The sequence below is a fragment of the Podarcis raffonei genome, chromosome 14, assembly GCF_027172205.1.
Source record: "Podarcis raffonei isolate rPodRaf1 chromosome 14, rPodRaf1.pri, whole genome shotgun sequence".
Lineage (NCBI taxonomy): Eukaryota > Metazoa > Chordata > Lepidosauria > Squamata > Lacertidae > Podarcis > Podarcis raffonei.
The window spans coordinates 41,092,552-41,106,618 of NC_070615.1; the positions used below are offsets into that span (position 1 = coordinate 41,092,552).

Below are 14,067 nucleotides of genomic sequence, written 5' to 3' on the forward strand. Positions count from 1 at the left end.
CCTGCCGGGAGCCGACCACGGTGTAGGGCGGAGGTTTGGGGGGGGGAGGAGGAGCTGGTGCCTGGGCAGGGACACAGGGAGGGGACCCCGCACCGCGCCGCCTGGGGAACATTTTGGAGACTCCGAAAAGGGACGCCGGCTGCAAAGAGCCGTCCCTTCCCTCGGAGTCCGTGCGCCCTCACGTCTCCGCCTGATCAACCTTGCTGGATTTTTTGCTTTTTAAATTAAAAACCACAGTGACTATTTTATATTTTTCCCCCCAAAGAATCCGTGCCCAAAGTGGCTCTGTTTCCTCTAGCAAATCTTCCAGTCCTTTTAATATTTTGGTCTTTTCCCCTTCCTCTCCCCCCGAAAAAGCAAACGAGCAAGAAGATTCCTGTTTCCCTCGCGGAAGAAGGGTGCACACTTGCAGAAAGGACGTTGATCCTTTATTATTCCCCCCCCAACCTCTCCTCCCGCTCCAACAGAAGTACAGTATATACATGCGAATCTAATATTATCAAAGGGGCGTGGATGCGCCTTGCAGAGAAGGGTGCATTCGCAAAAGATCAGCTAGCGATCTTTCCCCTCTCTCCTTTTCCCATCTCGCTGCGGGGTGGGTGGGTATTTAGAAAGCGGGTTGGGGTGAGCGGTGGGGGGGGGGGCGGGCGGGTGGAGAGAGAGGAAGAGCGATTGAGAAGGAGGGACTGGTAACTCTCCGCATGTCTGGAAGGGGGCGAGCTGTCTCCAGACACAGGTGATGGGCGTTTCGGCGGCCTGCTAGGGTTTCACTTCGCTGCGATCTAAGCAAATATGCAGAAGTACCGGCTGGTTTAGTCCTGCGAAAGCCAAGGGAGGCAACGCGCAGGAGAAGCGAGCGAGCGAGAGGAGCGACAGCGATCAGCTGCAAAGCCCCCGTTTCCCCACCACCACCCGCGTTTTTTATTTTTTATTTTTTGGAGAGCGAAGCGGGGTGGGGTGGTGGGGGGAAACCAAGAACCGCCACCCCCTTGTAAGCCTCTTCTTCCTTCTCCCCGTGGCGCCTCTACCCGAGGAGAGAAACCCCGCGCGCAAAAGGAGACCCCGATCGATCCTCTGTGAAATCAATAAATCCAAAGAGAGCCGGGCCCCCCCATCCTCCCCGCCGCCACCCCGATCAGCGCCCAAGCCGGAGAGAACTCCACACCGGTGTGGCGATCCCTCTGAGGGATGGTTGTTATTTTCCCAGCCCAGGGAGGCGGGCTGGTGCTCCTCCTTCGCAGCCCCGTTGAATTGTATTCCTGGCTACAGTGCATGAGACCGCGATGAGGACCTGGGCAGGATTTTGGCTCATAGGCTTGTGCTACCTGGCCCTCGTGCTGGCGGAGGTAGGTGCTTCGCCGTTGGAAATCGGGGGTTTGGAGGTGGGGGGGGGGAGAGATCCGGGCGGCGGCGGCAGTAGCAGACTCAACATCCCTCTCTTTATTTTATTTTTCTTAAGCCTGAACTATTTCTATAGTTTTGCATGACAAGTGTAATTCTTCCTTCTTCCCCTTTCCTTCTTAATGTTTTGGATGAGAGGCTGATCTCTCCAACCTCCCCCCTCCCCAAGCCCAAGTCGGAAGACCTACTATGTTTGCAATACCATGGATGGCTTTAGCTTCGCCCTGGATGAAGGAGGGAGGGGAAAAGGAGAGAGAGAGACTCGCTTCTAAAATCTTGCAAAAGATCAAGTAGTGAGGGAGTGGTGGTAGTGGTGGTGGTGGAGAGCCGCTCGTCACGTTAAGATGCATGGCTGCGATCCGAATTAAGATCGTGCAGCGCGCTGGTTTCCCCGGGGCTGGCATGGAGGCGGGGGTTGCACTGCTTGCTGTGTGTGCCCTTACACGCGTGTAAAACGTGCGAGCGTTCGAACGCGCGTTGCAAGTCCCCTGGAACGGTTTGCAAACGGCGCCCTGGGTCGGCGCGAGTGCCGCCTGGCGAGCGGGGTGGGGAGGCGAGTTGGGAAGAGGGATTTTAATAGCGCGGTTTCCTGTTAATGAGAAGCTAGCATGAATCTGCTAAAATAGAATAATAATGAAGCAATTAGGCTAGTGGGTTTCTAATTGATGTAGCAGAGCCTTGCTTTGGCATTCCAGAGGGAGCGGCGCGTTACCTCCATCCACCTTAGGAATTCACTTTATAAGGTCAGAAGAGATAAAATCATAGCGTGTTTACTTGGAAGCGTATCCCACTGAGTTCAGTGGGTCCACCTGCCCTGACCAAAGTAGCTGCACTGTTTAGGATTCCGGCTTTATTTAGGGGAAAAGGACGAGTTCCCTCTAAGCCTGCTTATTGCTCTTTATGGGCATATTTTGGGTTTTCACGGGCATAGTTTTGGATTTGATAAAATCTCTCCCCCTCCTCTCCTCTTCCAATTTTGAGGATTATTACAGGTGGCCATTTCTGGGAGAAAGAGATGTGGGAATTAAATGACTTATAAGGAAGGACATCTCTTTTAAAAGGTACACTGGATTGACCTTGCTTGTAAACACTGTGATGTGTAAAATTATAGCTCCCAAAGCAGCTTTTTTGCAGTCTTCCGACGTGGGAAACCTGTAGGATTGTATTAGTTCTGGATCTATAATCTCCCCCTCCCTGTCTCTCTCTGTCTCCCCCTTCCTTCGCATTCCCAACCAGACAGATTTTTTTTTTTAAGTGAGGGGGAGTTAAGTACTAAGCTGACACCAATGCCAACCTAAAACTTTATTACTGTGCTAACTTTCCTGCTGCTGAAAAGAAATGCATGGATAAGTATCTCTTACGCTGCAAACCGAGTGTGTGTAATTAAGAAAGAGAGGCGATTTTCAAGTACATACGGAGGAGGAGGAGGAGGAAAGTCCTTCCTAGTCTGATCCAATGCATGTTTGCAAAGCCCTGTCTGAGTTCAAGAGGACTTACTCCCCAGGGAGAGCTCATAGGATTGCCTTCTTGGAATGGCTCCCAGGAGTTAGCTGGGTTACTGAGCTGTGCTGCCTTTAAACTTGATCTATCTCATGCCGTGGGGTTTTTTTTAACGATGGTGCCCAGGGACACCCTTCTCCCTGCCCCAACAGCCCAATCCTAAACAGGGTTACTCAGGAATCAGTTCTGTTCATTTTGCACAGGACTTACTCCCAAGGAAGTGTGCGTGAAATGGCAGCTGAGCAGCCTGTACCTGTATACGGTTACTAATTCCCGCAGAATTCAATAGGATTTACTTCCAATGAAGTGTGCTTGGGATGTGAGTCAAAAACCAACCAACCAACCAGTGTTCCCCCCCTTTTTTTGCCTTTCAAACTTGCTGGACTTCCTCCGAAATCAAGGAAGTGAAATTCCCTGGGTGAGAAACACAGTCTTTCTGACCCCCTCCTCACAATCAGGTGGGGCCCCAAACAGTTTCCAACCTCCTGGCGAACGCAGGCAAAATGTAGGCACCTGCCAGATAGCAGCAGAGTTTCATCGCAAGGATTTGTGTTGCTTGGTGCAATGCTGGATGCGGCTTCAAAATGATGGTGATGATGATTTAAATTGCCCTTTAGCAGTTGGAGGAAGGGGGGAGAGTAGATTAGAGAGCAGACAAGAGGCTTCAGTGGCCACAAGATGCAACCCTACAGGCTGTACTCGGAAAGTGTTTTTGGAGTGAGAAGAGAGAGCGATCAGCCTGTGTCTGTCTGTCTGTTTTCTTTTTTTAAGGAAGCTGAGATCCCTCAAGAGGTGATTGAAAGGCTGGCTCACAGCGAGATCCACAGCATCCGTGACCTGCAGCGCCTCCTGGAGATTGACTCCGTAGGTAAATTATTTCCATGCTTTCCCCCCTTACTTTCTGCTTTTTTGAGATGATAAACGAATTGCCAGTTAAATCCATGTCATCTTACGAAACGGTCAAAGAGAAAAAAAGAGAGATACTGCTTTGGGGAGTGATGCGTTTTCCTTAAAAACCTCTGTGGGGAGTCACCGGCGGCTCTGCACATGGGACCAATGCTTTCCAAATGTCTTCTGTCCACTCTTAAATTCGCTCCTGCTTTGGGCAGGCAGATGGAACCCAAAGGTCAGCTTTCAGGGATGCAGGCTGAGTCAGGCATTTTTCCCGAGCCGCGGGAACATTTCGGCCTCAGGACAGAGAGTCACTGCTTCCAGCCCGGCCCAGCGTTGTATTTTGAGTTCTTGCACGTCTGTGTGTATAGAGGATGCATCTTAAAAAACATGGCAACCTTGCTGGATTGAAGGAAGGAGTGGTCTGGCTTGGTTTATTGTCTTTTCCTGGGTGCTTCTACAAACAGGGTTTGAAGCAATCGCCTTCCCCGGAAGGTTGACCCCCAGGCAACCTGAATTCTGCAGTACAGAGCCTTTGGAGCTTGGCCCCCTGTTTTGCCATTATGGCTAGCAGTGCTTGCATGTCTGACCAGATCAGTTGTGCTCATGCTTTTGAATTGTTGGTTGTGTGGCTGTGATTGTGTTTGACATCCAGTGACGGAACTCCTGCTTTCGGTGGTCTACATGAGCAGAGAACTTCTGCTGCTGTAGTTGTTTTTATTTTTTGGCATTTGTGCCTTGCATTTCTTCAAAGCAAGAATTGTGAAATTCTACTATGACTTTTCATTTATATGGCACAAAATGTGGAAAATGTACTTTATACTCTTCATTGGGTTCACATGTGCAGTAATCTTAGTTTGTGTTGTGCGGGTTTTTTGTTTTGTTTTGTTAATATTCCATTTTTGCAGCAGGGAACTGAGGATGACAGCTAAGGCCTAACTAAGTTGGACTTTGAACTCACAGGGTTGCACCCAATGTTTGTCCCATTCAGAATAGACCTGTTAAAATTAATCAACACAGTTCTCGTTGGCCCACTGATTTCAGTGGTGCAACTCAGAGTAGGACTTAGTTGGATGCAAGCATTCTGCCCATCTATAAAATCAAAATGTTCCCCTACTTTTGATTGGACAGATTTTGTGTTGGTTCACCCATGCTTTTACCGTCACGTGATTTTCCTCCATTCAGCAGGCAATCCTTTCCTGGGAGTAAGCCCCATTGTACTCGGGGAGGCCTACCTGTGAGTAGGCATGCAGAAGATTACCTGAGGGCTGCTGGCTTGATGTGTGAAGTTCCACCCAAAAGTATTGTGTTTGGATTGAGTCAATACGGAAATTCTGTTTGCAGCGTTAGCTGATGTTGCAGTCATCAAGTGATGAATGGGTCTGGGTGAACCATGGAATTTCAGGTGCCACAGGCAAACTTTGATAGGGGATCCTGTGGACGTGGTGGTTCTTTCCTAATGTAAAAATGGGATATTTATTTGTGTGTAGAATTCCCAACTGGCCTTCTCTTGCAAGATATTATACCTGTGTGTCAGAACTCTACGCTTTGCATGATCAGCAATGCAGCTTCAATATAGCCTCATAATTTAAACCTCCCCACAATCCAGCAGTGTTGTAGGTGGCTGTGACTTTTATATGTTCAGGATAACTTCTCTAGCCAGGAAGAACTCCCACCACATTGCCTCTAATTCATGCCACTGTGTTGTTATCTTCAAGATCTATTGCCTTGGGTTCATTTGTAAAAAAATATTCCAAGTCGTGTTTATGAATGAAGTCATGTCTCTACAAGATGGTGGTTACTGCTTTCTTCTTCTTCTCCAGTGAAAGGAAAAATAAACTCCTTCCTTTTGACTTTAAACAGAAAATCTGCTCCATTGAGCTTCCAAACAATCAGCATTCACATTTTTTATTTTTTATTAAATAGCCCAAGGTTATTTTCTGCATCATTAGATCTACAAATGCTTCGAAGGGCAAACGTGCAATTTGCTAATATTTCTGAACTGCAACAGACCCATCCTGCTATTAAATCTGATCTCTCACAGTTGTCATTGTTGAGTCCAAGCAGATTTCACGATTATGTACTATGGCGGGAGTGATTGCTTTGTTTATTTTGCAAAAAAATATATGAAAAGGGAGGGGGAAAATGCATATTTATTTATTTATTCTTTTAAAGGCAAGGGAAGTCTCTACCAATCTTGTATCCTGAGTCAGGAATCTGGCATGTCGCTGCTTGTGATGTTAATAGTGGAGCTGCTCCATTTAAACAAAGACTGCATAGTTGCTATGCTTTTTTTTTCCTTCCAAAAAAATAAAATTGCAGGGGCCCTTTGAAAATTCCTCCTGAGTTACTTCACAGATACATTCCTCCCCGCCTCAGGAGGAGCGCTCTAATTTCAGTGGGCCTACTCTAGGGGACATAGCATCAAGTTTGCATCTAAAAGGCAGGATCCACTGGGAACAGTTTTCCTTGGCAAGTCTTACTTCCATAGAGCTGCAGAAGTTGCAACCAAAATGACTGTGTCTTTCCCTGCAAGGGCAGGTCAGGGCATTTGGGGGAGTGGGGCAGGAGGAAGACCACTAACAGCACAGTCCTGTTGCAATATCTGCTGTTAGGTCAGCCCTGCTGGGTTCAATGGGAGTTGGTCCCAGCTAAGTGTGAAGCCCATCAAAGAGTATGATAGAGCAGGAGTGGCCCACCTGTGGTCCTCAGGATGTTGTTGGATTGCAGCTCCCATCAGCCAAAGTCAGCATGGCCAGTTGTCAAGGATGATGGGAGATGTAGTCCCGGCAACATAAGGGCGGCTTCCTTCCTTGCTGTGTAACACCTGCTCCACGCCGGTTGTGAAATGGAAAACTTAATGAATCTGAATGTTAGAAAGTTTGGGTAAAACAAAGCAAGTCTTCACCCAACTTCTAATGAATGTATCAAAACCACCGTCTTCAGGTCTTTAACAGGAGATCAGACAAATATTGGGGGAAAGAGGTCTGTGACTGGCTGCTAGCCATGATAACCTCATAGCAGATGTAGGGAAATTTGGGGTCTCTCGATGTTGCTGAACTACAATTCCCATCAACCTTGGCAAGCCTGGTTTTGTTGGCTGCGGAAGATGGGAGTTGCAATTCCACGGCACTTGGAAGGGCTAAAAGTCCCCCAGACTTACTGTATATAGGGTTGTATTCCAGTGTTAGTCATACTCAAGAGTAGACCCATTGAAATGAATGGGCCCAAGCAAGTTAAGGTCATTAATTTTAATGGGTCTGCTTGGAGCATGATTAATGTTGGATCTAATCCAAGGAACCCTAATAGCTACATAGAACCTCCATGTTCAAGGGCAGTATACCACCAGGAGGTGAGAGATGGGCAACAGTCTTCATTGCCTTCATAGCCTCCTCTGGATTTTCTAGACTTGTCTGGTTAGGAAGCAGGATTAGGTGGGCCTTTAGAATCCTATGTCAAGACCCTCAGAGATCTGTCTAGCCCACCAAGCTGCTTATTAGAATTGTCATAAGAATGCAAGAAGAGTCTTGCTGACTCAGTCCAGAGGTCATCTTGTCCAGTGATCCTGTTCTTAAAGTGACCAGTCAGATGCTGATGGACAGTCTACAAGCAAGGCATGAACACTGTTCCCACTCAGGTTCCTGATGATTCTATGGTTTTGAAAGACATATTCTACCCAGTAGTGACGGTAGTGCAATCTTCTTTTAATCCAAGGAGTTGTGACCTGGAGCAAGTGAAGCTGCCGCTAAGCCAATATGCAAAGTTCCCTCCCCACATCCCTAAGTAACTCCTCACTTCAGTTAGGATTAAGGAGCAGGTGTAACATAGTGGCTGAAGGAACTAAACCGAGAGCATCTCTGCTTTAACACTACAGTGTTATGTATGTTGGTGTGGAAGTAAGTCTCATAATGGAAAGTGCGCTTAGATTGCACATCTCACCTTGTCCTTGAACTCACTGAGTGTCCTTAGCAGGGTCTCCTGAAGCGCATAAGAAGAACCCAGCTGGAGCAGGACCAAAGGGCCGTTCAGTCCAGTACCCAGTTCTCCCAGTGATCAGTCAGAGGCATGTGGGAAGCCCAAAAGCAGGACACGAGCACAATGTCCTTGCCCTTTCCTGCTCATGTTCCCCAGCATCAGAGATTAGGGACTTACTGTCCCTGATACTGAAGGTATTGTCTGAAGGAACATGAACCCACCACCTTGCTGAAGCTAAGCAGGTCTGGGTCTGGTCAGTGTCTGGATGGGTGACCGCCTAGGAACTACATGTACACTTCTTTGGGTTCCTTGTATGTAGGATGTAAGAACAAAATAATGAGCCTCTTGGGCTTGCTGATAAGAAGGTCAGCAGTTCGAATCCCTGTGACGGGGTGAGCTCCCATTGCTCCGTCCCAGCTCCTGCCAACCTAGCAGTTCGAAAGCACACCGGTGCGAGTAGATAAATAGGTACCACTGCGGCGGGAAGGTAAATGGCATTTCCATGCGCTCTGGTTTCCATCATGGTGTTCCGTTGCACCAGAAGTGGTTTAGTCATTCTGGCCACATGACTCGGAAAGCTGTCTGTGGACAAATGCCGGTTCCCTCTGCCTGAAAGCGCCGCAACCCCATTGTCACCTTTGACTGGACTTCACCATCCAGTGGTCCTTTAACTTTTACCTTTGGTTAGTGGCCAAGATTCAAATCTCCACTCAGTCATGAAGCAAACTGTGTGATCTCCATTCACTTCATGCATATTTTTACCTGCCCTCATCATGTCCCCAATAGCTCTGTTGGTTAGAGCATGGTGCTGATAAGACCAAGGTTGCAGGTTCAAGACAGCTGCATGTCCCTGCATTGCAGGGGGTTGGACTGGATGACCCTCAGGGTCCCTTCCAGCTCTGCGATTCCATGATTCTCTGTCCTCCTATTTGCCTCTTTTATTTTGTTGTTAACCAAGAAGCCCCAAATGTTGCAAACTTTCCTCATGGGGGGCTGGCCTCGGCCGCTTGACCACTGCGTCTGACAAAATGTTTTCAGAAGTCTACAAGCAGGGTGTGAAGGTAACAGCCCTCAACTTTTGCATGCATAAGAACATAAAGAGAACTTGCTGGATCCGGCCAGTGGCCCATCGAGTCCAGCATCCTGTTCTAGATGCCTGTGGGAAACCCACAAGCAGATCCTGAGGACAAGAGCAGTCTCCCCTCCTGTAGTTTTCGGCAACGGCATTTGGGAGCATTGCTGCTTGCAGCTGGAAGCAGAACATGGCCTTTGTGACTAGTAGCCATTGATATTCTTCTCCATGTATTTGCCCGATCCTATTTTAAGCCATCCAAGTTGGTGGCCAGCACTGTTTCCCATGGGAGCAAGTTCCATAGTTAACCTTGCTCTGTGTGAAGGAAGTACAGTGGTACCTCGGGTTACAGACGCTTCAGGTTACAGACTCCGCTAACCCAGAAATAATACCTCAGGTTAAGAACTTTGCTTCAGGATGAGAACAGAAATCGCATGGGAGACCCCATTAGCTAAAGTGGTACCTCAGGTTAAAAACAGTTTCAGGTTAAGAACAGACCTCCGGAACGAATTAAGTTCTTAACCCAAGCTACCACTGTATTTTCTTTTACCTGTTTCCATACGTACTCAAGTCGAGTTGTTCACGTCTTTGTTGAGCCTTCCTGATCTGACAGGGCTGTGATATCATCATGCTTGTGGGGCCTTAGCCTGACAGTGCTATCCTGTGGCACCATCCTACTGTCAGGGTTGGTAGGAATTGGCGCTGAAAATATTGTGTGGGCTGCTTTGAAGGAATTCTTGTGTAGGTTCCACGTGTTTATGGAAGGCATAAGGCATTCCTTGAACTGGCATGTTATTTTGGAACAAAGGATGCTTTGCAAGCGGACAGCTTTGATTCATAATTTGTGAGAAGCCAGGAGTATTTTATTGTGCAGCTGTAGATCAGCATGAGAAGGCCCCGGTGTCTTCTTGAGTTGCCAAGATCTGATTCTGCCCCTTGTGACATTTCTGTAGTTTTTGCTTGCCATCTGAGGAGCAAGCTCAGAAGCTTGGGAATGTCCAGAGAGTTTAGGTTTTTTACATCTCCCTTTTAAAACTGCATATCACAAATTATCCACGCAGACTCAAGTGTGTGTACAATTTTTTTAAAAACTAAAAAAACCCATGTAAACGGCAAAGAACGTAGTCTGTCAATTACGTTGTGTTCAGTTGGGTTTGGGCTTCTGAACCTAGTGATAGTCTCAGATGTGCCAGCCAGGTTGGGATGAATGCCCATCCCCACCACAAATTTCTTCATTAAATTTCCAGTACGACTAGACTCTTGTCAACTGAATGGTCCCTTTCATTTATTGGAGGTACTCATGCGAGTAAACACTGGTTTCTTAAGGAAGGATTTAATATTGTGTTTTAATTGTTGTTACCTGCCCCTGGGACCATTGCATGAAGGATGGGTAATAAATGATGGTGGTGGTCCTGAATGGGGTAATTGTGCCCCTGAAAGACCAGGTGTGCAGCCTGGGAGTCATTTTGGAATCACATCTGTCCTAAATGCAGGTCAGTTCTGTGTCCAGGGCAACTGACTACCAGCTTCATCTGGTAGGCAGGCTGAGACCCTACCTGCCTGCACACTGTCTCACCAAAGTGGTGCATGCTCTAGTTATCGCCTGCTTGGACTACTGCAATGTGTTCTACGTGGGGCTACCTTTGAAGGTGACCTGGATACTGCAACTAATTCAGAATGCAGCAGCTATTTTGGTGACTGGGAGTGGCTGCCAAGACCACATAACATCGATCCTGAAAGACCTACATTGGCTCCCGGTACGTTTCCAAACACAATTCAAAATGTTAGTGCTGACTTTTAAAGCCCTAAATGGCCGTGGCCCAGTATAGCTGAAGGAGCGTCTCCACCCACATCATTCAGCCCAGACACTGAGGTCCAGCTCCGAGGGCCTTCTGGTGGTTCACTCACTGTGAGAAGCGAAGCTACAGGGAACCAGGCAGAGGGCCTTCTCGGTAGTGGCACCCGCCCTGTGGAACACCCTCCCACCAGATGTCAAGGAAATAAACAACTATCTGACTTTCAGAAGACATCTGAAAGTTGTCTTTCAGGGAAATTTTTAATTTTATTCTGCTTTTGGTCCTCTGCTGGGAGCCGCCCAGAGTGGCTGGGGAAACCCAGCCAGATGGGCGGGGTATAAATAATAAAATTATTATCATTATCATTATTATTATTGATTTGTTGGTGCCCTCTCTTTCCATGACTGTCCCAAGGAGTCTCCTGTTCTTCAAAATGTCTCACTTTATGGAATTCAGGAAGGAGAATTGTGATTAAAAACAGCCCCTTTCTCTTTTGCTTTTGTTGGGTGAAAGATTTTCTCTTGCTTTGCAACAGATTCTGATGCTGCATTTTAGAGGATGAACGGCTGATAATGCCTTCTCATAAAATTAGAAACCACACCCCCAGATCATCTGCCATCATGTTAAGAATAATCAGCATTCAGCAACACAGCGCTTTAATCAATCTTTCTGACTTTTTTTTATCGCAAAAAGGCCAGATTGTTCTTTTAAGGTCTGGTCTTGTAAAACAATGGAAACTCTCGTTGGAGTTTTAACAGGAAGATTTGGGTTTTGGGCAGAGTTAACTACTGTCTGATCCAGCAGAGCATTATGTGGGTAGTGTTCTGTTTGCTTAGAATGATTATTGTATACCGGTCACTCGCAATCATTTTTTCAGGTCTCTGTTCATCACTGAGCTTTTTAGTTGACCACTGTGTGAAACAGGATGCTGGATTTCTTGGGCATTTAGTCTGATTCAGCAGAGTTTTTTTCTTATCATCTGAAATCCCATCATATCTAGGGAATTAAGAGTTCAAATTCAACAAGTATTCCTCCCAACTTCCGAGCACGTCGCTGCCTAATGCTGGATTGCTCTTCACCACCTCCTTTCTGTGACATCAGAGCAGCTAAGCCAATGGCAGCTGCCCAGGCTCACTGTGACATAAGAGCTGATTAGCCAATCACATCATCAAGAGAGGCAGGGCGATAATAATAATAATAATAATAATAATTTATTATTTATACCCCGCCCATCTGGCTGAGTTTCCCCAGCCACTCTGGGCGGCTCCCAATCAGTGTTAAAAACAGTACAGCGTTACATATTAAAAACTTCCCTGAACAGGGCTGCCTTAAGATGTCTTCTGAATGTCAGGTAATTATTTATCTCTTTGACATCTGATGGGAGGGCGTTCCACAGGGCGGGCACCACTACCGAGAAGGCCCTCTGTCTGGTTCCCTGTAACCTCACTTCTCGCAATGAGGGAACTGCCAGAAGGCCCTCGGCGCTGGATCTCAGTGTCCGGGCTGAACGATGGGGGTGGAGACGCTCCTTCAGGTATACAGGACCGAGGCCGTTTATAAGAGAACTAAGAGGTCAAGGAGGAGTTTGGCAGAGTGAAGAGGTGAGAAATGGGGGTGGGGAAGGGGCAGCTGGAGAAAGTAAATACCGTATTTTTCGCTCTATAACACGCACCCGACCATAACACGCACATAGCTTTTAGAGGAGGAAAACAAGAAAAAAAAATATTCTAAACAAACCAATGGATGTATGATTTTTGTGGTTCATGCTGTGGCCACAGACATGTGATCTGACGGTGAATTTGGGGTGACCCACTGCAAGAATCCTGAGGATCCATGTGGATCCGTGCTTTGTAACCACGTTTTAAGTGGGGAGGGAAGGAAAAGCACCCAAGGGACAAGGAGCACACATGTGGTGTGTGGAGAAGGATGCTGCTAATAATGCAGAAGAGGGGTATAAGAGGAGAAGGCTCCTCTCCCCTCCCGTTTTGCTCCTTTAAAGAAGCAGGCTCTCTGTCCCTCTCTCCTCCCCACTCAGCGGCTCTTCTCCCGCTTTGCTGTTTCAAAGCGAGCCACGGAGGAGGGAAGGAAGGGGAACCATGCATCCTCTGCTCACGGCTGCAGCAGATCCCCCCACCATCCGTAGGCATTCGCTCCATAACACGCACAGACATTTCCCCTTACTTTCTAGGAGTAAAAAAGTGAGTGTTATGGAGCAAAAAATACGGTATATCTCTTTACAGTAAGCTGTCTCATATGGTGACTGCAACCTGGGCATTCACAATAGCAATGGACAGAGGAAGAGAAGGCAAGAAAGTTGGGCAGAAAGTAGCATTACAGAATCACTGCTTGATGAGTTATAGCTTTCCAGAGTGCTGATTGATAAGAACAACTTGTTGCACAGGATTCATCTGCATTTCAGGAGCGGGAAAACTCTTCAGCTCTTATGGCCACTATGAATCCTTGCCAACTCTCATTACTCATTCAAACTATACTGCCTTTTGTGTGTGACCATTGCAAGGCTGCGTACAGAAATTACATTACAGCTTCCTTGCAGGATAGCAAATAGAATTAAATAAGTAGCAAGAAATTAATGTAATGGCTCTACCAGTGTGGTGTAGTGGTTCAGAGCAGTGGACTTGTAATCTGGTGAACCGGGTTCGCTTCCCCGCTCCTCCACATGCAGCTGCTGGGTGACCTTGGGCTAGTCACACTTCTCTGAAGTCTCTCAGCCCCACTCAGCTCACAGAGTGTTTGTTGTGGGGGAGGAAGGGAAAGGAGATTGTTAGCCGCTTTGAGACTCCTTAGGGTAGTGATAAAGCAGGATATCAAATCCAAACTCCTCCTCCTCTTCTACACATCTGGGACTCTTGTTACCAGACAGCAACCAGTGGACCTTCTGCATTGATCAATGTGGTGCACAAAGTGATGTACAGATTATGGACTTGTTTACGTCCATTGTGTGGGCCAATTCTTCAAAGAAATCATTGAGAATGACTTCAAAAGAAGAATATGAAAATGCCATGAATTGGACTGTCTTGCTTGCCTCCTCCTTGTTTTTCACTAGCTCCTTTTGCATTTCCTGCATTGCAAAGAGTTGGACTAGATGGCTTGTCAGGGTCTCTTCCCTCAGATATTTCTCTGTTGTCACCTGAGGGCGCCTTGTGTGAAGGGATTTTTGCAAGATAAAGGCAGAGCTATTGCACTGCAAATGTTCCATGGGTACTTGCAGGCATGTGTGGTGGTTCTGTATGGTCTACGTTTCATGTGGGCTGTTAGTAACAAACACACCTCTCGTCCACCAAAACGAAGATCGCATGCTGTTACTATGACCTCTTTTAATCTTCAAAAACAGTGTGCCTACTGTTCAGAATATAGCAGACAGTATTCCCAAACTCCCCTCAGCCGGGCACAATCCTGATTTGACCCTGAAGC

At 47.2% G+C, this 14,067-nt stretch overlaps 1 protein-coding gene across 2 annotated transcripts in view; it reads left to right on the forward strand.

The window, feature by feature from the left end:
- The first annotated feature begins 646 nt into the window (after positions 1-646).
- Positions 647-14,067, forward strand: part of PDGFA (platelet derived growth factor subunit A) — a 62,010-nt gene continuing 48,589 nt past the window's right edge. The window contains exons 1-2 of one of the 2 annotated variants that reach the window (XM_053364169.1): positions 647-1,346; positions 3,673-3,769. In XM_053364169.1, the coding sequence (XP_053220144.1) occupies positions 1,284-1,346; positions 3,673-3,769 (160 nt within the window). In that variant the 5' untranslated portion in view covers positions 647-1,283. The remainder of the gene's footprint in view (positions 1,347-3,672; positions 3,770-14,067) is intronic. The other variant, XM_053364171.1, reaches the window with a different exon arrangement.